General features: G+C 38.0%; 2 protein-coding genes and 1 non-coding gene across 4 annotated transcripts in view; all 3 read left to right on the plus strand.

The window, feature by feature from the left end:
• The window catches only part of LOC134800253 (iron-sulfur cluster co-chaperone protein HscB), a 125,858-nt gene that overhangs the window by 4,995 nt on the left and 96,495 nt on the right, over positions 1–24,368 (plus strand). The gene's annotated exons all lie outside the window — the stretch shown is intronic.
• On the plus strand, positions 439–24,307 carry LOC134800199 (N-acetylglucosamine-6-sulfatase-like). Of its 2 annotated transcripts, XM_063772689.1 has the most exons (11): positions 439–605; positions 3,058–3,311; positions 3,387–3,446; positions 6,901–7,101; positions 17,461–17,607; positions 17,923–18,084; positions 18,919–19,117; positions 21,309–21,509; positions 21,787–21,896; positions 22,394–22,510; positions 23,262–24,303. In XM_063772689.1, the coding sequence occupies exons 2-11, from the start codon at positions 3,201–3,203 to the stop codon at positions 23,418–23,420; spliced, it is 1,467 nt and encodes a 488-aa protein (XP_063628759.1). In that variant the 5' UTR covers positions 439–605; positions 3,058–3,200; the 3' UTR covers positions 23,421–24,303. The 2 variants fall into 2 exon arrangements, with proteins under 2 accessions (XP_063628759.1, XP_063628760.1); XM_063772690.1 differs by lacking the exon at positions 439–605 and having other exon boundaries at positions 3,127–3,311; positions 23,262–24,307.
• On the plus strand, positions 12,681–12,784 carry LOC134800409 (U6 spliceosomal RNA). The gene has a single exon (XR_010145531.1). It is a non-coding gene; the product is annotated as a U6 spliceosomal RNA (small nuclear RNA).

Genomic DNA, 24,368 nt, shown 5'->3' on the forward strand with positions numbered 1-24,368 from the left:
GTCTGTGCTATGAAAATCGCTGCCCACTTAGCTTGGTCTAACTCTTCTTCTTTTTTGAGAAATTCCAAACCTCTAAATTTTATTATGGCCATTATGGTTGTTAAAAAAACTTCGCCGCTTGCAATTTTCAAATATCCCGCCTTTTTAGTGGCTGAAGTGATGTTATTGAGTGAGTATTCTATTCTGTAGTTGACTAGACTGTAAATAATTTTAATTATACTTGTTCAAGCAAATCTTATCGCAGCGCGAAGGGTTATCGTCCCATAGAAAATTTTAATTTCGCGCCTTTCTACTGACAAGATTTGCTTGACCAAGTATAGCTGTGGCAATAATTTATATAACTGTCAATGATTGTAATTATTTTTGTGTTTGAGCTGATGGCCTAGTTGCCAATGCTCGTAATAAATTAAAAAAAAAACTGTCAATGTCACTGTCAAATATTTAGGACTTTAAAATCCATCGATTATCACCACTTTAACGAAATAAATTGTTGTGAGTAATATAATCCTCTCGAATAACCAGAATATCTGTTGCGTGTAATAAATAATGGGCAACAAGGGTGTTATTCCGTTCATCAAGGACTTCTATTACGATCCCTTCAAATGGTGAGTAAATATAACCTCTTTGTCGTAATGTGCGTTACTTACTTTAAATGTAAATTATTTGCGTAACTTCGAATAAGTATTTAATTACACAAACGGGTCGAATAAGTATTGAGTATTTTAAAGAATTACTGATTACGAGTTACTTGTAGAGAGTACGTGTAAATTCACATATATCATAGTATTATAAATTACATAGTACCTATGCGATAACATAGTTCTTGTGTTACTGATGAATGTATTCAGATTTAACATACTTATTAAAAAAAGAGGTTAAAAAGATATTATGAAGAATGGCAATAGAAAAATATAAGGATGGATAATAATGAGAGGTGGAATAAAGCTAGTAAAGTCATATGATCATTAGTTTTATACACTTTTTAACCTAAAATTGGTTGGTAAATCTTATTCGTTTGGGGTTGGATCTTAACATAAGTCGCCTTATTTGAGGATAATTGACGCCGTGAGGGGTTGTTTTGGGTTGTTTTAAATTGATTTCAAGCAATTTTAGCTGCCGCAAATCAGTTTTTTCTTTTGGGAGATCATTGAATATTAAGACGGTATAGAACGCAAAATGGCTGGTGTAATATTTTGCCTATATCCCTTATAGTCTACATCGTGAACGGTCTAGAACGCAAAATTACCACTTTTTTATATAACTAGGGTAGGTTAGGTTCGTTAGTTATCTTCAAATGGCCGAAGGCCAAACAGCACAGAATAGGAGCCCCGCGACAGTGGGGCCTCGTCGAGATCGCTAACGTAAAGATAAAACGACGAAAATAATGTAGGCATTTTGCATTCTGGACCGTTCGCGATGTAGACTAAAAGTGATATAGGCAAAATATTAAACTAGTCCTTTTGCGTTCTAGACTGTCTGCGAATAACCCAATCTTTGGCACTGTCATAACCTCAAATTATAACTATGAAATTATGAATAATTCAGAAACCAAGCATTTCCGCAGTGGGAAATTTGGAGGGGGGGTTTTCCCTCCTTCCCCCTTCCTCCCCCTTTCCTCCCCACCTTTCTATTAAGGCGACTTATTTTAAGATTTTTACTGACCAAGAAAACATATAAAAACTCAAAAATGCGAGTTTTCCCTGAGATAAGACCTAAATCGATTTTTCCACCCTGAAAACCCCTATATAGCAAATTTCATCGAAATTGTTAGAGCCGATTCATCGATCCCCGAAATATATTATATAAACAAGAATTGCTCGTTTAAATGTATTAGATAGGTAGATTAGATATAATAATTGCCTTAGTATAGCCTCTAGTGGCCCACCATACAAGGTAAATTGCCAGTCAAATTGGAATCAAAGGTGTATTATAGAATTGAATTTGTTTTGTTTTCAAATTGAATGAAACAAAACAAAAGCAACTCTGTTCCATTTCATTATGATTCTAATTTCAATGGAGGTAATTTGTACCAGTATTAGGACTTCCCCATGAGGATAGGTATACGTCCAGTGCATATTCTATGATATCATCAGGTGACAAAAAGGTGTTTTATTGCACCAGGTTTTTTTTTGTACATTTAAAAATACTATAATATTATGGATGTAATCTGGAAGAGTCTCCTGACACAGGTACTTTATACCTAATAGGAGGACTCAACCACTATGTATTTACTATTATCTTATCTTATCTGGATGATAATCAGTAGGGTGTAAAGACATATTTTATCACTATTAAAGTACTGTTTTAGGAATCAATAAAAATTGAAATTTTCAGTGTCTTGGGCGAGATTTAAATTCCCGGTTCTGGGATAACAGCCCAGCACTTTTTTTGGGAAACCATTAATAAATGTACAGTCAAGTCTGAAAATATTGATATGGACAAAGTGCCAAAATTTTTTATAAACTACTCTAATAATTATATGGGCAATATATTGTATACATATGTAGTGTATATGTATATATTTTTGACACTTTGCCCGCATCAATATTTTCAGATGTGACTATCATATAAGAAAACTTGTGGTTACTCCACATCTACTACCCCATAGATCTTGTATTAAGGGAGCATGTTTAAAAAAAATATCCAAGTACAGAAATAGTATAGGTACGCATGAATATGGGCTCTTATTTTTTTTTTATTATGAATAGGAACCATTTAATATATTATTAAAAATCATAACAAATATGGGCTCTTATTGTAGTGGGAGGATGCAACTCAGCAGTGCTACTAGCAGCATATCATTTATAAGTTGTTGCATTGACATTTAGCACCTTTTGTTCTGAAGAAATGGTCAGACTATAATCAATCATGTTATTTTAACAAAAGAAAACATTGTAGATAGTTATACATCAATAGCAAAACAAATCATACTTCTTTATTACTACCTACATAAATATACTCGGTTGTATAATATGTAATATGTTAGTGGTGCTAAAAATAAAACATGTTAGTAATGCGATAACAAGTAGGTATGCTGATTATGGTTTTAAATTTCAGGTCAGTGGTGAAGAGCATCGGATTTTTCGCAGTCGGCGTGGTCGTCGCGAGCGAGTGCACGGGCCTAGAACTCATGCCCGCGGTCCCGAATTAAAAAAAAACAAACCATAGACTTTTATGCTAAGTTTAAGAAAAACACCAAAATGTTAATTTTGAATTCTCTTTTGTTTTTTCTCGCCGGCGGGATTTTGTGTGATAAACCAAACTTTGTGATAATATTGACGGATGATCAGGATGTCACGATGGGTGGTATGGTTAGTAAATGAAAAACTTAAATGTTGTTGGGAAAATAAATAGTTTGAAACGAGCCGATGTTTTATTTATTTCAGACTCCGATGAAACATGTCCGGCGGCTTATTGGTGAGGAAGGCATGACGTTTGCTAACACGGTAAGATGTTTTCAATATAGTCTGTTAAGCCATGTCCGTCACTAGAAAAAAAGCGGCACATAAAAAAAAAGTAATCGCGAAGGGTTACCGTCCCATAGAAAATTTGATTTTCGCGTTTTTTCTATTGACAAACTTGTTTGACCGAGTATAGTTAGTTATCTTATGCCAAACGCAATGAAAACAGGATTGTTGTGTCTAGGTCGTTACGATAGCATCTTATACGTACCGAGCTACCTTTAAGTAAATCTTAAAAGTAACGACCTCTCTTTACTAATAGGCCCCATGCGTGAACTATAAGGGGCAGCATAGGAGCCCTCAGATTTTTGGTGCGAGGCGTAAATGTGTCGTTCATGCTTCCGATGTAGCCCACAAGGTGGCAGAACCTACTATGCACAAGGAAACGTACCGACGAGAACGGTAGATGGTAGCACTAGCTTTGGCAATGTACATGTGCACATATGTTTCCGATTCAGGCCACAAGATGGTCGACCCTCCAACGCGCACAATCCCTATAGGTAGGCAGGCGTAAGAGCGTTTACACATTGTCCATTCCGATATCTTACGTTAGAACGTTAGATGTATGATATCCATCGTAAGATATCGGACTTTTTTACTTCTTTGTGGTTATTGTATTAACAGTACAGCAACATAGGTACCTACCTACTGAACTGAAAATTTGTGAGTAAGTCCGGGGGTAAGAATATTGTCTCACTTACCCCCCACGTTGCACAATGTACTAATTAATAATACCGTTTGAATTAATACGAAAGCTATCTATTTCCTCTTTTGACTGTAGTTGTGTTATAAAGAATGGGTTAGAGAGCTTTCCTCATGGACCAACTACGTATGCACAACTAGTTGTGCCATTAGGAATACATATTTTTGATGGCACAACTAGTTGTGCATACGTAGTTGGTCCATGAGGAAAGCTTGGATATGTCCAATATGTACTATATGTAGCAATGGGGTTGGCAACTGTCAAAGGTTTGCCTAACTAGTTGTGCATACGTAGTTGGTCCATGAGGAAAGCTTGGATATGTCCAATATGTACTATATGTAGCAATGGGGTTGGCAACTGTCAAAGGTTTGCCTAGATGGCGCCATCATAGCTTGCCCCTTTTTCTATGAGAATTGGCTTAAAGAGCTGGCATCCAGGGTATTAAAAAAACAAAAATTTGACACAATTCTAGGGATTGACGGGGCAAGCTATGATGGCGCCATCTGCTAAAAACTTCCACCGGCCAACCCCATTATGATTGCTACTTACTTGCGATTTTATATTGTATTGTGTAGTTAAATGTGAAATAAACGACCTTCAGTCTAGTATTACTTACGTGATGCAAAATGCGATTGAACAGATTACAAGGACATTCAGATTTTAATGATGGGTAATAGTTAGGTATAGGTAGTAGGTATGTCATATTGTCATATCATATCATATGCTAATTTTATGACATGGCAGTGATTTCACAACAATGTAGATACCTAGGTATCTATTTGTCTTAATTAATGCAATGTTTCTAGTAGAGATATAAATACATATAGACCGCTCCACACTCGTGCGCGAATCGCGGCGCGAAGCCGCGAACGCGAGTGTGGGGAGGGGGGGCTTATCTAGTAGATGCCATATCATGAAACCAGGGTAATTGCAACGGATCTATATCTGAATCCCTAAAATCTTTTCTCCTATCTTTGCATTCCCTAATATTGTTTGTCATAATGATCAGATGTCCTAACGCGCGTATTCCCTAATTTTGGTTTCCCTATTATTGAATGGGCGATTTTTTTTTGTCCTAATATCTTTTTCCCTAATGACACTTTCCATATTGAGTATTTATCCTAATGTTATGTAGCATAATTATTTTTTTGCCTAATTATTGTTAGGCCTAAAAATTATATATCCTAACCATCATGTTACCTAATTTCACTTAGCCTATCGTTGCTTGACCTAACACTCGTATGCCCTAATTTTGATTTCCCTATTGCGTTTCGTTTTTACAATGGTCGCAGTTCTAACCTAACCTAACCCACTTTTGTGACAGCAGTTCGTTTTTGCGAGGATCTCAGTTCTAACCTAACCTAACCCACTTTTGTGGCAACATTTCGTTTTTACAATGGTCGCAGTTCTAACCTAACCTAACCCACTTTTGTGGCAGCAGTTCGTTTTTGCGAGGGTCACGGTTCTAACCTAACCTAACCCACTTTTGTGGCAACAGTTCGTTACCATTCATTATGGAAAGTAATTGTTATGATAATTGATCAATAGGAAAAGTAACTGTTATGACGATTGATAGAGTAATAGCCATTAGGTCAAAACAGTTACAACATGTTATTTTATGCCAAACATTGTTAGGGATTTCGAAGAATATGGTAAAAAACATTAGGGATCTTGATAGTTATGGTACAAATGCTTAGGGCAAATGAGTCTTAGGCTAACCATTACATTATGGAAAATAATCGTTATGACAATTGATCGTTAGGGCATGTGCCCATTAGGACAAACCAGTTAGGGCAAGTGACTTTAGGACAAACGTTGTTAGGGATTCAGAATGACACCCAATTGCAACTATGGGGCAAAACAACTAAGTATGTACTCTAAAAATACACGAAGTGAGTCTAGAGCTAGAGCTACTTGTATTCATGGCACACTTTCGCCATAAAAGAGAGTTCACCTATGGTGTAAGTGATGGTGTAAGTGTGTGAGATAATTTGTAATACTTTAATTTTTAATTGTTATTTATAAAATTGTAATTGTGATATAATGTAAAATTCAAACGCAATGTATATTGTTTTATGAATAAATGACTATGACTATGACTCTAGCTCTAGACTAGACGTCTTGTATTTTTAGAGTAGTTGCATTTGCCTCGTAGTTGCAATTGGTCTGGCTGACCTATCTATCTATATATAGGTACATGTCGTCGCGATCGGGATAGGGTTAGTATATATCTATATATACTAACCCACCACGATAAAAAAAACACCACTTGTGTAGAGCTTCTTAAAGAATCTCCATAACGACGGGTCATATTCATTTATCGGTTTCTGCGATATTGTCACTTGCCTAGATCGTTATTCTGATGCCTTATAGAACCCGTTCTTGCTTTGCGTCCCGTGGTAAACGTTGTTCAATATGATATGACCTACACAGGGTGGTCCAAATGTATGTACATAGGTACCTTGACAAAAAATTTAAGGAATATTTTTCTTCTTTACAAGTAGGTACCTAGTAGTTGGGCCAACCTGTAGCCTTGTGCCATTACCTACCTATTTATCTCACAGAATAGGATTGTATGGTTCAACAATGAAATAGGTACTATGGGAATATCTTGACTGAAATGGGTCCATAAAGAAAAACGGCAGTAATGTGATTCCGTAACAAGTCCTCAAGGGGAAGTCGTGGCTAAACATGCTCTAATCCGGAAAAATAATAAAAACATCCTCGGTCACCCAGTTCGTGTCATCCCCAATCTGCTGCCCGAGCCGTGCGAGTATCCTCACCGGCCTTCACGTTCACAACCACGGGACGAGGAACAACACACTCGAGGGCGGATGCTACGGACCTCAGTGGCAGAAACTTGAGAAGAACACATTCGCCACGGCTCTGCAAGGCGCTGGGTATAGGACTTTCTACGCTGGAAAGTATCTCAATGAGGTAAGCTGTCGATGCCAGTAATTATTTTACTGTAGGTATAATCGATGTCCGTATACCTAACTGAGATACCATAAACACGGTATCCACATTACAAAAACACACCCAGGCGGCTGCTATGGACCGCAGAAACATGTGACGATCATATTTGCCACTGCTCTGCCGGTATAATACTTTCTACGATGATGGAAAGTAGGTATCTTAAGTATAGGAGTTATTCTTGATATTTTATTTTTAACGAACTACTTAGTTCGTTATTCCATAACGCAGTCCAATTACAGAGATGCCCCGAATAGTGAATTTGGCCGAATACCGAATATTCGGCCCCTCTCCCGGCCGAATACCGAATATTCGGCGACCGAGTATTCGGCATGACATGCGAACATTTTGAGTCACAATTATTATGAAAACTGTTCGCCAACAAAGCACAACGTTTGCTCTAAGATATATTTTTATGTTGAACAGAATTAATGAATGTAGTTAGAGTCAATCAAATCAGACCTATGATAAAAAAATATATTTTGTAATCAATAAATGCTCAAAAACGTGCCTTCATATTTAACTTCTTTCCAAAAATACATTTGAAATATTAAATATACCTAGTTTTTGGTATTTTTTTTGTGTAATTATTTCTTTTTAGGTAGGTGCAAGATATTCGGTATTCGGCCGAATAGTAGTCTACATTTGGCCGAATACCGAATATTCGGCAAATTGGCCGAATAGGCCGAATACCGAATAGTTGCCGAATATTCGTGGCATCTCTAATAATTACCCTTAAACTGAAAATAACAACATTCAAACATCAGGTCCTGATGTCGACTGCTGAACTATTCAATTTTTTTTTTAACAATTATGGCCTGGATGCGAGTCTTTTAAGACGAAACGGGAGCTGAGCTAAAAGTCAATTTTGAGATTTCAAGCTGAATATACCCGTCGCTCTGACGGGGCGTGAGAGACTGTATTTGTGTGTGTAATGCACGCACACAGATGCGTATGCTTGCACCCGCGCGCGCCTCATTGCCGACAATTTGCAATGTTATTTTTCGTGCGTTACTGCCACGAGGCGTTCACTTATTACTTACTGTGTTGCGATTGAATTTTTTGACCCGGCTTACGTTTACGGAACTCGATAATCTTTCTACTACTGTGACTTGGCTTTGTTTACTTGACTTTGCTGATCAGCTTATTGTTTTGGACTCCGTGAGTTGTGGTTACCTATTGGACCGCACGCAATTCATCTACCTTTATTCAAGTAATTAAGCGTAATTAGCCGAAACCTTTATAAGAGTGTAATTCATAAGAAGTACATAAGATATAATTTATGTACTGGTTTGCTGTTAGCTTTTAATTGTATCACTTTACATATATGTTACTCAAATAACTAACACGGTTACACTGTTGTAAGAACATTATTTTTCAGGTAGGCCTTATTATACCTACTATAGGCCTTATTACCTCCTAGTACCTTAGTAGTAGTAGTACTACTACGGATATTGATTCAAAGACTCAAGACTGACTTAAGTGGCAGTAGGGTGTAGGGTTTTTTCTAGGCTTAATGAGTTCGCTGAAGCTTATTTTTTATACTTAGCGCACAGAACCACTAGTTTAACAGTATCAGCTCTAACCACATGTCACCATTTTGTCCTTTACGTAACAAACTCAGGGGCCCAGAATATCCGATGTACCTATCAAATCAAGGTTCTGTACCAAATAAGGCCCGGTTATTATAGTTCGTTATTTTTTAGCATTAGAAAGAAGGTAAACAATCATGACGTGTCTTTTTATTAATAATTATTGAAAAACGCTTTCAAAAATTAGTTTATATTACTTATGAAAGCAAAAGAATATAAAAAAGTATATGATTAATACATACATACATACATACATACAATCACGCCTATTTCCCGGAGGGGTAGGCAGAGACCACGGATTTCCACTTGCTACGATCCTGACATACCACTTTCGCTTCCTTCACATTCATAACATTCCTCATACACGCTCGCCGGTTTAGGGTGCTCTTGCTCATTAATATGATTTATAATTCTAACATATTTGCTATGACTTATTTTTCAATGGTAATTTTTAATAAGACATGTCAAAATCTGTTACCTTAATGCAAAAAAAAAACGAACTTTAAGCGTGCTAACTTTCAAAATTTCATTTTTTATAAGATAGTATAAGTAGATGGGCAAAAATTTTGCGTCCATGTCCACCAGTGAGTAAGTGATTGAGATACCTAAACATTTAACTTTATAATGTAAAATGATATAATTTACTAACCTACTCGTTTAATTTCAGGTAGGTTGAATAAGGAACCAAGTAACCATGGGGAGGAGCAGTATTTACTAACATTTTCTTTTTGGGTCTTCAGAGTGTATCGTTTCCTTTTTTTGCACATATTACACTTAAATATATATTCTCTGTGTAAACCCTTACGTCTTTCAATGACAAAGGCAAGATCAGCAAATGTACAATTTGTATGATCGTGCCTGATATTTGAGATCACAGAAAATAAATATTTTAAATCCACTATTCTGCGACCTTCTAAAATTTTGTTTTATCATGATTCATGATCAAAAAGCTCGGATTCAATAGTCATATCAAACGTCGATTATGCAGTTGATGATGAGCTTGCATTTTCTACCATTGGTGCTGCAAATGCATCAACCGGTGGCGATAAACTTTGCCCTCTTGTAAAACAAATTACTATTGTGATTGTGTCCAGCAAAAGGCCAAAATTCGGTTTACTTTCCTGTTTAAAATATTACTAATTTATTCATATTTCAGATTAGGTACATAGGTAACTGTCTGAATGTTACAATGCCAGCTGGCAAATTCTATCACATTTGTTTGTTTGGTAGTCATGGTAACATTCACTTACATTGATATCCTTATTAAGATCTGTATCTTATTATCCAGACCTTAAAATATTGCCACCGTTGCCCTTTAAAAAAATACTGTTTAAATAATTGGCTACTCAAACAATGCTTCTATAGTATAAATAATGACTACACAAAAATGGGTAGTATTGTATATAATGCACGAAATAAGGCCCGATTCTTAAGCGGGTTTAAATTTTGAGGCCATGTCCGCTAATACTATAGACAAAATATCAAGTTTAATAAACACAAAAAAAAAACATTGATGGGCCTTATTTTATAATTTAGGCCTTACTTTGTAATTTAAAGTAGAGTTAGGCCAAGAAAAATCTATAGCGATTTTGATAGAACACGCAGTGCAAGTATTATTTCAAACGTCGCTTCTATGAAATTATGACATATAAATAACACTTGCACTGCGTGTGCTATCAAAATTGCTGTAGACTTTTCTTGGTCTGACTCTAAAATATTCTTTATTACACCACAAACATAAAAACAAATTAAAAAAAAAACCGGCGAAGTGCAAGTCGGACTCGCACACGAAGGGTTCCGTACCATTATTTATAAAAACGGTCACCCATCCAAGTACTGACCCCGCCCGACGTTGCTTAACTTCGGTCAAAAATCACGTTTGTTGTATGGGAGGCCCCACTAAAATTTTTATTTTATCCTGTTTTTAGTATTTGTTGTTATAGCGGCAACAGAAATAAATCATCTGTGAAAATTTCAACTGTCTATAGCTATCACGGTTCGTGAGATACAGAGATACAGACGGACGGACGGACAGCGGAATCTTAGTAATAGGGTCCCGTGTTTTACCCTTTGGGTACGGAACCCTAAAACCGATTTACAATGTAGATAAAGGTAGCAACAGGCGGTCTTATCGCTGTTAGTTCTTATTCTTCGTTTGTTTAGCATTAGAGTGAAGGTGACGTGTCTTTTTTAAGCATGCAATCGTATAATTATTTATTAGCTTTTTTTGTAATAGTTATGTACTTAGTGGTTAATATTAGTATTTACTATTTTTTTTTTCAATAATGCTTAAAAACGAAGTATAGACATGACAACCAAATATTAACGCCATTGTAGGGCAGGATATACAGAACATGAATCATTAGTACTGTCACGCTCCGTGATTGTTGAGCCATTTAGGGTTCTAGCTAAATTGGACATTCCATAGAGCACGAGTAAGTATGGAACAACCAATTCAGCTAGGACCCTAAATTGCTCGACAATTACGAAGCGTGCCTGTAGGTACCTAAAAATTTTGTTAACCCATTTTAACCATGCAATAAAATATTTTTGATTTTGATTTCTAATTTGAAATATTAGAATCAAAAAGTTCATAATAGATTGTATATCATAACTACAAAAATGTGATCCCTACTCTCAACCCAAAACCCCTTGTATCTTAGGATCTAGATATTTTCACACAAGACGGTTTATCGATAACTTCTTACATCACTAGATTATCGACATTAAATGTCGACTATTGCCCATCACTTTTCTGGCTGTGTACGTATTTAGAAACTTGACTCCGCCCCTAAAATTAGTGCGATAGGGACAACTGCAGCTGAGGCGAAAAATCCTGCGTAAAAATGACAAAAATCGAGGTTTCGTAGTCCTCTTTTTCCTCCACCAAAACTTAACCAATCGTAACCAAATTTGGAAATCTAAATGATTATGAAATTATCTGTGTCGGACCGTTTTGCTTTTTTGGCTAATTGATATCAGTTTTGAATACCACGCCTCTCATTGCGGCATAGTCTATTAGGCCATTTTGGCCGTTTTTGAAGGGCTCTAGCGCCTTAAAAAACAAAAATATCAAAAAAAGCAAAACGGTCCGACACAGATATTGACAATATTAATCTGTGTTGAAAAAATCATTGCTCTAGCTTCAAAAACCACGGAGGAAAACGAGGACTACGTTTGTATGGAGGAATGACCACTCCTGTTGGCTCTTAAGCCAAGAACTATTCATTAAACAACTGTACCGATATTCGAAACCTAAGAATAATATTGAGAATGGCAACATTGTGTTGTCGGTCGTATTGTCCTTTTCTAGCATATACGTCCCTCTCTCTCTCTCACATTCCCACCACAGAGCAGTTGGTTTTGACAGGTGTTTGACAGTTACCGCCAAAACAAATTTCCAAGTCATTGGCTCCGATCCGGAATAGTGATGTGCAAGTGTTTTCAAAGGCTGCCTGCGCGCACCGTGGCTATGCCAATGAAAATACTAAAACACATGTTAGAAAACACATCGAGCTGGTAAAGCGTACATTAAGTCTCTTCAGAGTCTTGTTAGTTTAAATCTTTGTGTGTGTGTATAATAACGGTTGAAATTTTAATACTTAAATGGTGATCTGTGGAGGCATACCCTTCAGTTTTCAAGTGATTTGTGTTTTCGAATACGAAAGGATCGGATAGTTAATACGTGTTACGTAGAAGGTAGAAGCTTATAGACGTGTAGGTTTTATCTGTCCAAGTATCTATCAGCAATTTGTCTTTCTATCCCGTTCCGGGTTAATATAATATTTATTGCAAAATTTATTTTTTGGTAATAAACTTGCTGATAAATAATGTGTATCCGCTTAGGAGTCGACGAAGCCCCGCTTCGCGGGGCTTCTATTTCCGCTCTGAGGGACACAAGGTAACGAACAAACCTACATCGCAAACATTGCATTTATTTTTGTGGAGTGTGTACTTCGGCAGTACATAAACTTAAATCTGACTAGACATAGAGAGAGATTAGCATGGCTCTGCGCAAGAATGACATGCGAAATCGTGAAGTATTTCACTCTTTATCTACCAACTTATATCTCTCCAACTAGATCATTGATTAAAAAAAAAAAAAAAAAAAAAAGGTTAAAATTAAATAAATAACTTAGCAGGTACTTACAGCCTAAAAAGGTTAAGGAAAGAACTCTTGCATGTAGTTGCTATATGTGCTTGTGTTATTTTGGATTTGAATAATTTGATTATTAATTCTATACGTAACTACATACAAGAGGGTCATTTCTTAAGCCTACCTACCTACCTACATAAATAGTACACTTGTAAACGTTTCAAATAAAATCGGAAGCCTGTGATTTGGAAGGGCATTAACGATACGGGAATCTTTAGATTGATTCATTGACGAAGACGCATGGTTTGGTTCATATTGTCAAATTATATTAGTTAACTGTAGAGTTAAAGTTTAGTTTTGGCAAATCTGCGCGTCACCGTGAATGACACTGTCTAAAAGTGCCTGTTAAAGCCTGCTTAAAGCCTTTCACCTTGTCGAGCAAGGAACCCGCAACTAAGGGAATATTACCCACAGGGTATTTGATTTGAATGATATACTAACGTCATGTTATTTGTGATAAAACCAATATATTATGTACCTATCTAAGCCTGCGCAAGGCTGCCATGTTTCCACCTGCGTAAGGTGTGCCAAAGAATCTTTGATTCGTTCACAAACTGACGTCAAATTATTGATGATGATATTATAACCTATGTAAGCCTGCGCAAGGCATGTCAGACATATTCACAGAAATATAAATGATATGGTTATAACACAAGCGAGCGAGTAGGCCACAATCAGAAAAATATTACAAAGATGAATTTGTAAATATCTCCTCTTAGAGAAAGTAAAAAGGGTTTAAAATAATGTTTTGAGTAAAAATCAGTCGAAATAGGCAAGGCTTCGTTATTAGAGTTTTCATTTCTGTTTACCAATCTATTCTAAGGGTCCCGAACACCCTGTTGGCTAAACCCAAAATTGGGCTAATTAACTGTGGTAAAAGTGAAAACTACTTACTATTTACAATAACATTTCTAAAATCATAAAAGGTAAAAAATAACCTACGATTCCAGGCCTATCTCGACTCATTTTTATTTTAAAGATGATAAAATCTTTGCAACCTAATATATAAATAAAATTGTGGTCTGGAGACGCTAAGCCTCATAACTTGGGCGGCATAGATAATACTAAGAAATTTAGTCGCTTAATTTCGACTATAAGCCCAGGCAGAATATTGATAATTAGAATAAGGAGTGGTCAATCCTCCAAGGTCCAGATAATCTGTGGACTCTAATTAAATCAGGCTCGGTAAGCTCACGACACGACAGAGCTTACGATTCCATTCTGAAATAAGCTATGTTTACAATATATATTACTCATAGTGTGAAACAAACAGCCTGCTCAAGGTGTACAAAAGGTCCGTTTAACGGCCCTATGAATATCTAAAAACCTTTGAAGTCTAGGCCTGCTAAGGCAGACTAGAAATAAATACATATGATCCCAATGTAAAAGCAGCTCACAGTTGCATACATTATATTTGCCTCGAGAGCACTAGTCTTTCAGTTAATATGTTTACGAGTACCTACCTATGTACACGATATGACCAAGGTTACCTACCTATTTAATTATTATATCCCTGACTGCCATGGTATGGGAAATTATTATGTGCTGGCGGTGCTGCACAAGCATGTTTGAAATAAAATATACAAAACTGGCCTAACGGGCCTTTATGAATTATGTATTTTACACCCTTATGTCTGTATTGTGACCCTGGAAGTTTTAAACCACCTGTATCGTAAGTGCTCCCATGCACGGATTAAGTTTATTATAAACTACCCATGCCCTAACCTCAAGGGCAAGTGCTTCTATGCACGGACCAGATACTGTTACCGCTTAATTCACTTATCATGACTTGTCATAGTTTGATACTACACGTTTAACAAATTTAAGAACGTGGAATGTACCCACTACAAAAGGTTTTTAAAAACAGTGACTGAATGGTTTGCACGAAAGGTTCTAGCACAACTTCTGGGCGGTCACGCCTAGGGCATGACCCTCTAGTTCTCAATTTATACAAAATTATAGCATTGTGATACTGTTCGCTTGCACAATAAAATAGAGAAACAGGAGCACGCCTTGCGAAAAGGCGAAGCTATTTTGAAACGCCAAACTTTCAAAAATGGATTGAAATATGTAAATATGTCTTTGGTGTGGAACATGTACACCCAAACAAATGCAGTCATTTATTATATGTTGGCAAAACTCTGCCAAAGTGTTAGTCTGTCTGTACAGCGTAACCTGAAGGCATCAATGCACAATTGCACATGAATCTCTTGAAACATGGTGGATTAATTAATTTACACCCCGCCTGTGTCTTGCTCTTACAAAATCCACAAGTTAAGGACCTCAACCTATCTAGGTACCCTTCTTGCCCGAGACCTGAAAAAAATGTTCACTATAATCTCATGCAGTCAAGTGTCGGAAAACTAGGTCCACACACTTAGCGCTACTGTATATCTAAAAAGTCTGCCTTCCAGGAGGCGGGATGCTAATAGACTACCCTATATAGTAGGCCAGAGATATAGTATTCAAAAGCACACTGGTCCAAATCCAGTAATATTATATGTATTTCAAAATATAAAATAATTGACAATTCGGCGTATATTTGATATCAAAAAGTTACAATTATCCTTAGTTCATAAGGAGGATAAGTATACATAAATATCAAATAGATTCGACAAAGTGTTGACTCTAGCATTGGATGAAATAGGTCCCTCTTAAAGGGCCTCTGCGCTGTTGGCTTTGGGCCCACGGGTGCCCGGCAAAAGGTCGGGGACCCCATGGTCCGCACAGTTATTGCAAATAATGTATGATCACTAAATAAACACACAAATTTGCATTTTGGTTAAAAACACATATGCGATGAGCTAAGGTTTCGGATTAAGTACCTTATTCTTAATAATTTACACACTGGAAAGAGGAAACTGAATATTCAGAATTAAGCAATGCTATGAATGGTTTACATAAATTAAACCACTTTAGCGTTCAGAACCAATCAAGCTTATGCCTACTAGTAGGCACCAGATAAGGTAAACTACTCTTACTGCATATATAGAAATTAATGAGTACAATTAAGGTCACTTGATGATAGCTAAACATGAATATAAGCAGAATGAGCCTGCACCTTTACAAATATAATTGATAAGGTTCTGTGGCATTTCTATATTAACCATTTGAACGCCAAGAGCACCAAAAAGCGTCATATCTAGGCGTGCCCACATGAGTGTTATGTTATGGCTTAAGCTCTCAAAGTAACCTTCACAATTTTAAGTAAGGTTTGTTTAGGTACATTAGCTCGCGTTCGCGTTAGTAAAGCGTACAAAGGATTAAATGCATTTTATAGCTATAACCAAGTATATAGCTCACACTGACTCACAGTCATTAAAGGAATTCAGTAATTCCCTATGACATTTTAGTAAGTAGGTACCCAATATTAACTTTGTGGGTAGTGATAGTGAATTATAACGAATATTTAAAATATTCGTCTACTTAATCCCGAGGGATTCTGGAAATAAGAAAGGTCTTGTCCTTGTTATATTCCTGCAACTGCTTACTTTACTAGATGATTATTATCAAATTTGTTAATAATTGGGAGTTATAAATAAAAACTACTCGAGTACTTTATGATTTTATTCTTTTCATACTTGAATTACATCACTCCTTACCACAGATGTTGTATGCTCCTTGAAGAGTAGACTGACTTATCTCATCTTCTTTTACCTAGTTTTCACATACTAATTAAGTATAGCACCATTGTGGTGACTCATTTTTTCTCTTTGAACACTTATAAGTATGTACATTAAGTACGTATATGAAATGTAAAGTTAGTAACATAATATAATGGTATATCAAATTGTATGCTTTACATAATACCTCTCTCCTCACAGGTGTTAAAATAAAGGGTGTACTACATAACTAATTAAACACACGTAATATAATAATATTACATATAGGTACTTATTATGTAGGTACATGTATAATCACATTGGCTTGGCGTCTTCCCACCACCAGGCGATAACAAACACGTCTCAATATTATTCTTAGGTTTCGAATATCGGTACAGTTGTTTAATGACAGCGTTTTACACAAAAATAAAACGCTAATTAAATAACTTACCATATTCGAAACCTAAACTTTTAATCCTGCCTGGTGTAAATATGTATAATTTTGAGACAATGACTTGGAAATTTGTTTTGGCGGTAACTGTCAAACACCTGTCAAAACCAACTGCTCTGTGGTGGGAATGTGAGAGAGAGAGAGGGACGTATATGCTAGAAAAGGACAATACGACCGACAACACAATGTTGCCATTCTCAATATTATTCTTAGGTTTCGAATATGGTAAGTTATTTAATTAGCGTTTTATTTTTGTGTAAAACGCTGTCATATTATATAGGTATATTATATTGCATTCCCACCGCACAAGAGACAGATGTTGACTGAACGCTGACCTGACCCCCATGTAAACCGATCCTGTGTTGGCTACCTACTTTTTTCGCTAGATTTCAAGTAGCCACCTACTCTGTTGTACTTAGGTACTAAGAACTTGTTTCTCTGGAAACACTATACGTATACTGTGACACTTTCGTAGAATTCCTATAACTGTATACCTACAAACATTGTCTGATTTCTCCGCAGTATGGTAGAACAGACAGAGGAACAACGGTGCCGCCCGGCTGGACGGAGTGGCACGGGCTAGTGGGCAACTCCCGCTATTATGACTATACGCTGTCTAACAATGGCGTGCCAACTCACTCTGAAGACCTTTATCTCACGGATATTATCGTAAGTATGAGGGACAATTCAGACTGTTCTTAATGTAATCAAATCCCTTATATGACTCATACTTTTCTCTGCAGTAATGTTTCACGCACATTGAGGAATGCTTTACATTGTGTTTCGTGCAATTGCAATCTAGATAAACAAAAGAATACCTGTCCAAAGAAATGCATAGGTAAAACTGTAAATAAGTTATAAAGCTGGTGTTGATGCTGCAAGGCTCGACAAAACCATGGCGTTCCTCAATCAGGCAAACAGCTAGTTGTCTCTCTCATAGCAAACATTTAAGCAATTCAATCTTACCAATGAATTTAATTTCAGAGAGACATAAGCGTCAACTTCTTAGAAAACCAGACGGAGCCGTTTCTGATGGTCCTAGCGCCGCCGGCCCCGCACCAACCGTTCACGCCCGCACCGCGACACCGGGACGCCTTCAGGGACGTCGCAGCGCCGAGGACGCCGATCTTCAATGTAGCGGCAAAGGTACTAACTGCGAGGTGGACCTTGTGTCATTTGTATTTGTAATAAGGTTGTCTTTTAACATCAGCTTCAAAAATCAAACGGAGCCGTTTCTGGCGCCACCGGCCCCGCACCAACCTTTCACGCCCGCACTGCGACACCGGGACGCCTTCAGGCACGTCGCAGCGCCCAGGACGCAGATCTTCAATGTAGCGGCAAAGGTACTAACTGCGAGGTGGACCTTGTGTCATTTGTGATAAGGTTGTCTTTAGCACCAGCTTTATGGATCAGACGGAGCCGTTTCTAATAGTCTTGGCGCCGCCGGACCCGCACCACAGCACAGCCGTTCACGCCCGCGCTTTCAGGGACGCTTTCAAGGACGTCGCAGGTCGCAGCGCCCAGGATGCCACATTTTATATGATATTTTATTTTTACCTTCTAATATGTTTTCACTGCTGAGGTGAAAAGTTGTTTCTGACACACGAGGCCAAAGTTACATAACAACACGTCCACACGTGTTACAGAAAAAAATATTTCAAATAGGTAAGGTAAACGTACTAGCGCTCGACATGCTAATGCCGAATAGATGACACCTCCTTGCTACACACACACACCTCTATTGACAATGACTTAAGTTTCAAAATGACATGTACTGGGACCGCGTCGAGCACCAGTACGTTTACCTTACCTAGGTAGGTATGGGGAATCTATCGGAACACGTTTCTGCTGCATGCAAGAGGGGCTTTACTTATCTTATTATGTATTATATTTACCTAGGTAGTTCTAGAATATTCCGCTGTTAAATAAATCGGTAACCTATTCCTTCTGATAGGAAAATATTTGTATCTCCTTTCTCAGGACAAACATTGGTTAATGATGATGCCGCCCTCCCCTCTACCCGAGTCATTGCTCCCCGAGTTAGACCGAGCATACCGGTCCCGCTGGGAGGCGCTTCTAGCTGTGGATGAAATGGTGGCTGACGTCATGGCTATGTTGAAGAAGGGTGAAAAGGACAACACTTATGTCATATATACATCTGACAACGGGTATCATGTTGGTACGTTTATGTACTTGATGGAATAGTATATACTCTTCCCTCCCGCCTGCTTCTGGAGTTAGACCGAGCATGCCGTTCCCGCTGGGAGGCGCTTCTAGCTGTGGATGAAATGGTTGCCGACCTTATGGCTATGTTGAAGAAGGGAGAAAAGGACAACACTTATGTCATATATACATCTGACAACGGGTATCATGTTGGTATGTGTATGTACTTGATGGAATAGTATATACTCTTCTCTCCCGCCTGCTTCTGGAGTTAGACCGAGCATGCCGTTCCCGCTGGGAGGCGCTTCTAGCTGTGGATGAAATGGTTGCCGACCTTATGGCTATGTTGAAGAAGGGTGAAAAGGACAACACTTATGTCATATATACATCTGACAACGGGTATCATGTTGGTATGTTTATGTACTTGATGGAATAGTATATACTCTTCCCTCCCGCCTGCTTTTGGAGTTAGACCGAGCATGCCGTTTCCGCTGGGAGGCGCTTTTAGCTGTGGATGAAATGGTTGTCGACGTTATGGCTATGTTGAAGAAGGGTGAAAAGGACAACACTTATGTCATATATACATCTGACAACGGGTATCATGTTGGTATATGTATGTACTTGATGGAATAGTATATACTCTTCTCTGCCGCCTGCTTCTGGAGTTAGACCGAGCATACCGTTCCCGCTGGGAGGCGCTTTTAGCTGTGGATGAAATGGTTGTCGACGTTATGGCTATGTTGAAGAAGGGTGAAAAGGACAACACTTATGTCATATATATACATCTGACAACGGGTATCATGTTGGTATGTTTATGTACTGGATGGAATAGTATATACTCTTCTCTCCCGCCTGCTTCTGGAGTTAGACCGAGCATGCCGTTCCCGCTGGGAAGCACTTCTAGCTGTGGATGAAATGGTAGCCGACGTTATGACTACCTTGAAGAAGGGTGAAAAGGACAACACTTATGTCATATATACAGTGGAAACTGGATAAGTGGAATCGCAAGGGACCGGCTGTTTAGTCCCGCTTATCCAGGTTTTCCATTTATCCAGTTTTCCACTAAACCAGGTTCAAATAAAACATTTTCTCACTTACAGAGACTCTCGCTAACAGAGGTTGTGGATGCTAGTAATGTCGCTTATAGAGGTCACGTATGGTATGATCAAGACTTAAATAATCATCTTTTATTAAATATGTATGTAGATATGTATGTATGTATTAACAAAAATAGGTATGTAATCCTGACTTAAAAGAAAGCAATACTGTAAATAATCCACAGTACCTACTCGTATACAATTTTCAAAATTACAAAAACTAAATCACTCCTAATATTTATTTATGCACGAGAAACCAGTATGGTTAAATAAATCAATGTACCGATTGTACTTTAATGCAAAAAAAACTGAACGATGTGTGATCTCATACAAAATACGTAGTTAAAACACGAACCATAATGAACGAAACAAACTACCCTCCTTGTGACGGTTTATTAAAAATACAAATTTTATAACGCCGAGCTATTCCACTCATAGAGGTTTCGGAGACGGCTGCTTCCAGTTACAGAGGTAAAAATAAGAAATTTTCGAAAAAATGGATTCCGCTTATAGAGGTCCCAAAATTCCACTTATAGAGGTAATTCGTTGCCAAGGGACTGGAACCGAGAACTTGGGTCCACTTAAAGAGGTTTTCCACTAACCCAGGTTCCACTTATCCAGTTTCCACTGTACTTCTGACAACGGTTATCATGTTGGTGAGTATCAAATAACTTAACTGAACAAACTAGACCTTATATCGTTGCAATAAAGGATACGAATGGTAAATTATCATACGGTAATCTTACCCCTAGAATCCCAAGACTGGTTGGATCAACATCCTTAAAACTTGAAAATGTTTCACTCCGCACCAAGTTACAAAATAAATGAGAATGAAATACTGCCAACATTTAAAGCCTTCAAAACACCGAAATTATTAAAAAAAACCCAAAATAAATATTTTCTAAGGGCCGTTTTTTCTAAATTTACTGATCTCTTGAAATTATGTAATATATTTCATTCAATTTTGTTTCCACCATTTAGTGTAAGTACCAATACTTAACGCATTCACTGCCAGGGGGCGTGGCCTAGGAACAAACTTGTATGACGGTGGACGCACATGTGCGTCGGGTGCAGTGAATGTGTTAATTGGCTGTTCCTTTTTTTGTTCAGGACAATTCTCCCAAGTATACGATAAACGGCAGCCCTACGAGTCCGACATCAGGGTGCCTCTCCTAATAAAAGGGCCCGCCATCAAGCCAAACGTGACCAGCCTCCAACCAGTGATGAACATTGACTTGGCGCCAACCATCTTGAAACTGGCCGGTTTGGAGGTTCCTGAGTCTATGGATGGAAGGGCCATCGATGTTTTAGGTGCGTTGTAAGAGGGGGTACACATACTTATTTAGGTTCTTATATGTTTGTCTGTGACCAAAAGGGCCAGATATTAAGCCAAACGAGACCAACCTTCAACCAGTGATGAGCTTTGACTTGGCGCCCACCATCTTGAAACTGGCCGGTTTGGAGGTTCCTGAGTCTATGGATGGAAGGACCATCGATGTTTTAGGTGACGACGGCCGCTATATGACAGCACCGCTATCCTAGGAAACCAGAGCTTAATATGATAATTTTATGATTCTAATAATTTCAGACGAAAACCCAGTTAAGGAAAGGACCATGTTGGTGGAATATTTCGGACAAGGCCAAGACTGGAGAGTGGACTCGACGTGCCCGTGGAAATATGACGGCGAATATTTAGATGTAAGAATAAAAAACACGTTATTTTAACCAACTTTTCCTCACTAAATTGTAATGTCCAAAGTTTTTGAAGTAAAAAAAATCGCTCGATATAGATAATCGAATTTGCTCAATAAAAATGTGACGCTTCGAAACAATCACGCACGCACATTGTTCGTATAGCAGCGTTTTTAATAATAGCGTAAGCGCGTAACGCCATAAGGTAATTTTAGAGCGGGGCCACATTGGCGATTTGCGAACGAGTTGAAAGCGAGGCGAGCGCGCATCGATCTCGTTGTGAGTACGCAACGACTTCGCTCCCATTCCAGTATGACAGTGACAGTACGCAACTTGCTCGCAAATCGCCAGTGTGGCCCCGTTCTTACCGTGGAACGTCACAAATAGTCTCCAAAGTATTTTTTCTTTATGACCATGTCAGCCAATTCTTCTACAAATACCGAAATGTATCAATCACAGGAGAAATGTTTTTTGAGGGGATATACTTTTTTTTATAATTTCAGGAATGCCTTCCACTGTACGACTGCAAATGCCAGGACTCTAGAAACAATACCTACGCGTGTTTAAGGCGCATCGGGAAAGAGGTCAACGATAAATATTGCGAGTTCAAAGACACAAAGGTATGAACCATCGAACATTGGTGATTGGTGGTATGGATCAATCGTAGAACTTATTGCAACGACATAAGTCATATCAATGGTCAGACTCTTCCACAGTAGTGTTGGTCAAGTTAAGACTCAAACGCTTCGAGTTTTTTGTGGTTTAAGACTCGATTCAGTTTTTTATACTCTAGTTCAGCGGTCGGCAACCTTTTAGCAGCCAAGGGCCACATAGCCGTTAACGAAGTGGACGCGGTACGCACTTTGTTAATATTTATAACTTTATTAGACATTGTCATTTGTCAATATTACATACAAAATACTTCAAAATAGCCAGGGAGGCTCGCGGTCCGCTGGTTGCCGACCGCTGCTCTAGTTGAAGTCGAAACTTGAGTTCTTATCGAGATCAGAGTCTTTTGTGAAACCTAGAGTTCTTTAACACGTTTACAGTCCCCATACAAAATGATATGACAAAGTCACACGTCCAAGTGTGCTTCCACTTTGAAGTTCTGAACCCATAGTGCACTCGGACAGGGAACGTGTTAAAAAAACTCAAATTGGTTTTCTAAAACTAAGTTTTTATGTGAAGGTTCGAGGCCTTTTAAGTTGCACTTGAAAGGCTCAATAAAGGACTAGACTCGGGACATAAAAGGCTCGGAAGTTTTTTAATCGCGCGTGTTTCTATTCAGACAATAACATACGTCAATGCGTTAGCAAATTAGCTATTCTGCGCCATATAATGAAATCATTAAGGTTCAAATTACATTCGCAGGATTTCATCGAGATCTACGACTTGAACGCCGATCCATACGAGCTCTGCAACCTGAAGAAGGAAACTATGGGCGCCTTCCTAGCGTGGTACCATCACGTACTGAACGCTATGGTGTCATGCAAGGGTTCCGACTGTGACCCGACATGTGTAGATAAATGAAAATATGTAGTCCGACCGAAGTTATAGGTATGGGCACTAGAATTGTAGTCGGGTGCAAAACAACTATATTATATGATGACGGAGTTTTTGAAATTAGTATTCTTTTCATTATTCTTATCGATAGCAAGCTGAACTGCCAACTGCAAAAGTTTCTTCAAGGTTTTTTTATTTTTTACAAGCTTTTATTTACTTTCACCTGACCGTTGTCTGTCTGTCTGTAATCAAATCTTGCAAGTTAAATTTGATCCACTTCCCGGTGTCCGATTGAGCTGAAATTTTGCATGCGTGGATAAATTGGATGACAATGCAATATTACGGTACCATCGAGCTGATCTGATGATGGAGACAGGAGGTGGCCAAAGGAACTCTGTGATGAAACAACGCAACCTAATTGTGTTTGGGGTTTTTAGAATTGTCTCGATGAGTATTAGTTGTCTGTCGTAAGAAAAGTATACAGTCAGCGATAAAAGCTTGTACCAAAAATGAAATTTTTGCCAAAAACTTATTTTAGCTTAATATCATGCGCTTAACCTTTTGGACGCCAATGACCGATATATCCGCACCGCAGGTTCAACGCCAAAGACTGATTAATCGGTCACAGACCACAAACCAACATAGACCTACGTGCATATGCATAAAGTTCAATTTCAGCTTCAGTTTGGACACTTCGGTGACGTGGCGTCCGCGTGACAGCTTTTGTTTGACACGGCGTCGAAAAGGTTAAGTCACATTCACTCATTCATTTTAATATGCATTGTACTGTTTTTGCGATTAGTGCCTACAATGTGTAGCTGTGTGTGTAATCAATCATTAATCATTCACCTCAACCTATATTAATGAACTATGTAAAAGCATTCCACTCCGACACCTTATTTTTTATATTATAATATATTTAGGTAAGTTAGATTTAGTTGTTAGTAATACGTAGTTTTTGTTAAAGAGTTAACT

The sequence above is a fragment of the Cydia splendana genome, chromosome 19, assembly GCF_910591565.1.
Source record: "Cydia splendana chromosome 19, ilCydSple1.2, whole genome shotgun sequence".
In the NCBI taxonomy this organism is placed as follows: Eukaryota; Metazoa; Arthropoda; class Insecta; order Lepidoptera; family Tortricidae; genus Cydia; species Cydia splendana.

Bases quoted from the DNA above. Each gene is read 5' to 3' on its own strand.
- LOC134800199 (XM_063772689.1), top strand. From the start codon at position 3,201: ATGTTAATTTTGAATTCTCTTTTGTTTTTTCTCGCCGGCGGGATTTTG. The intron at 7,102-17,460 runs GTAAGCTGTCGA...ATTTCTCCGCAG, and splicing joins CTGGAAAGTATCTCAATGAG to TATGGTAGAACAGACAGAGG. The intron at 21,897-22,393 runs GTAAGAATAAAA...TTATAATTTCAG, and splicing joins ATGACGGCGAATATTTAGAT to GAATGCCTTCCACTGTACGA.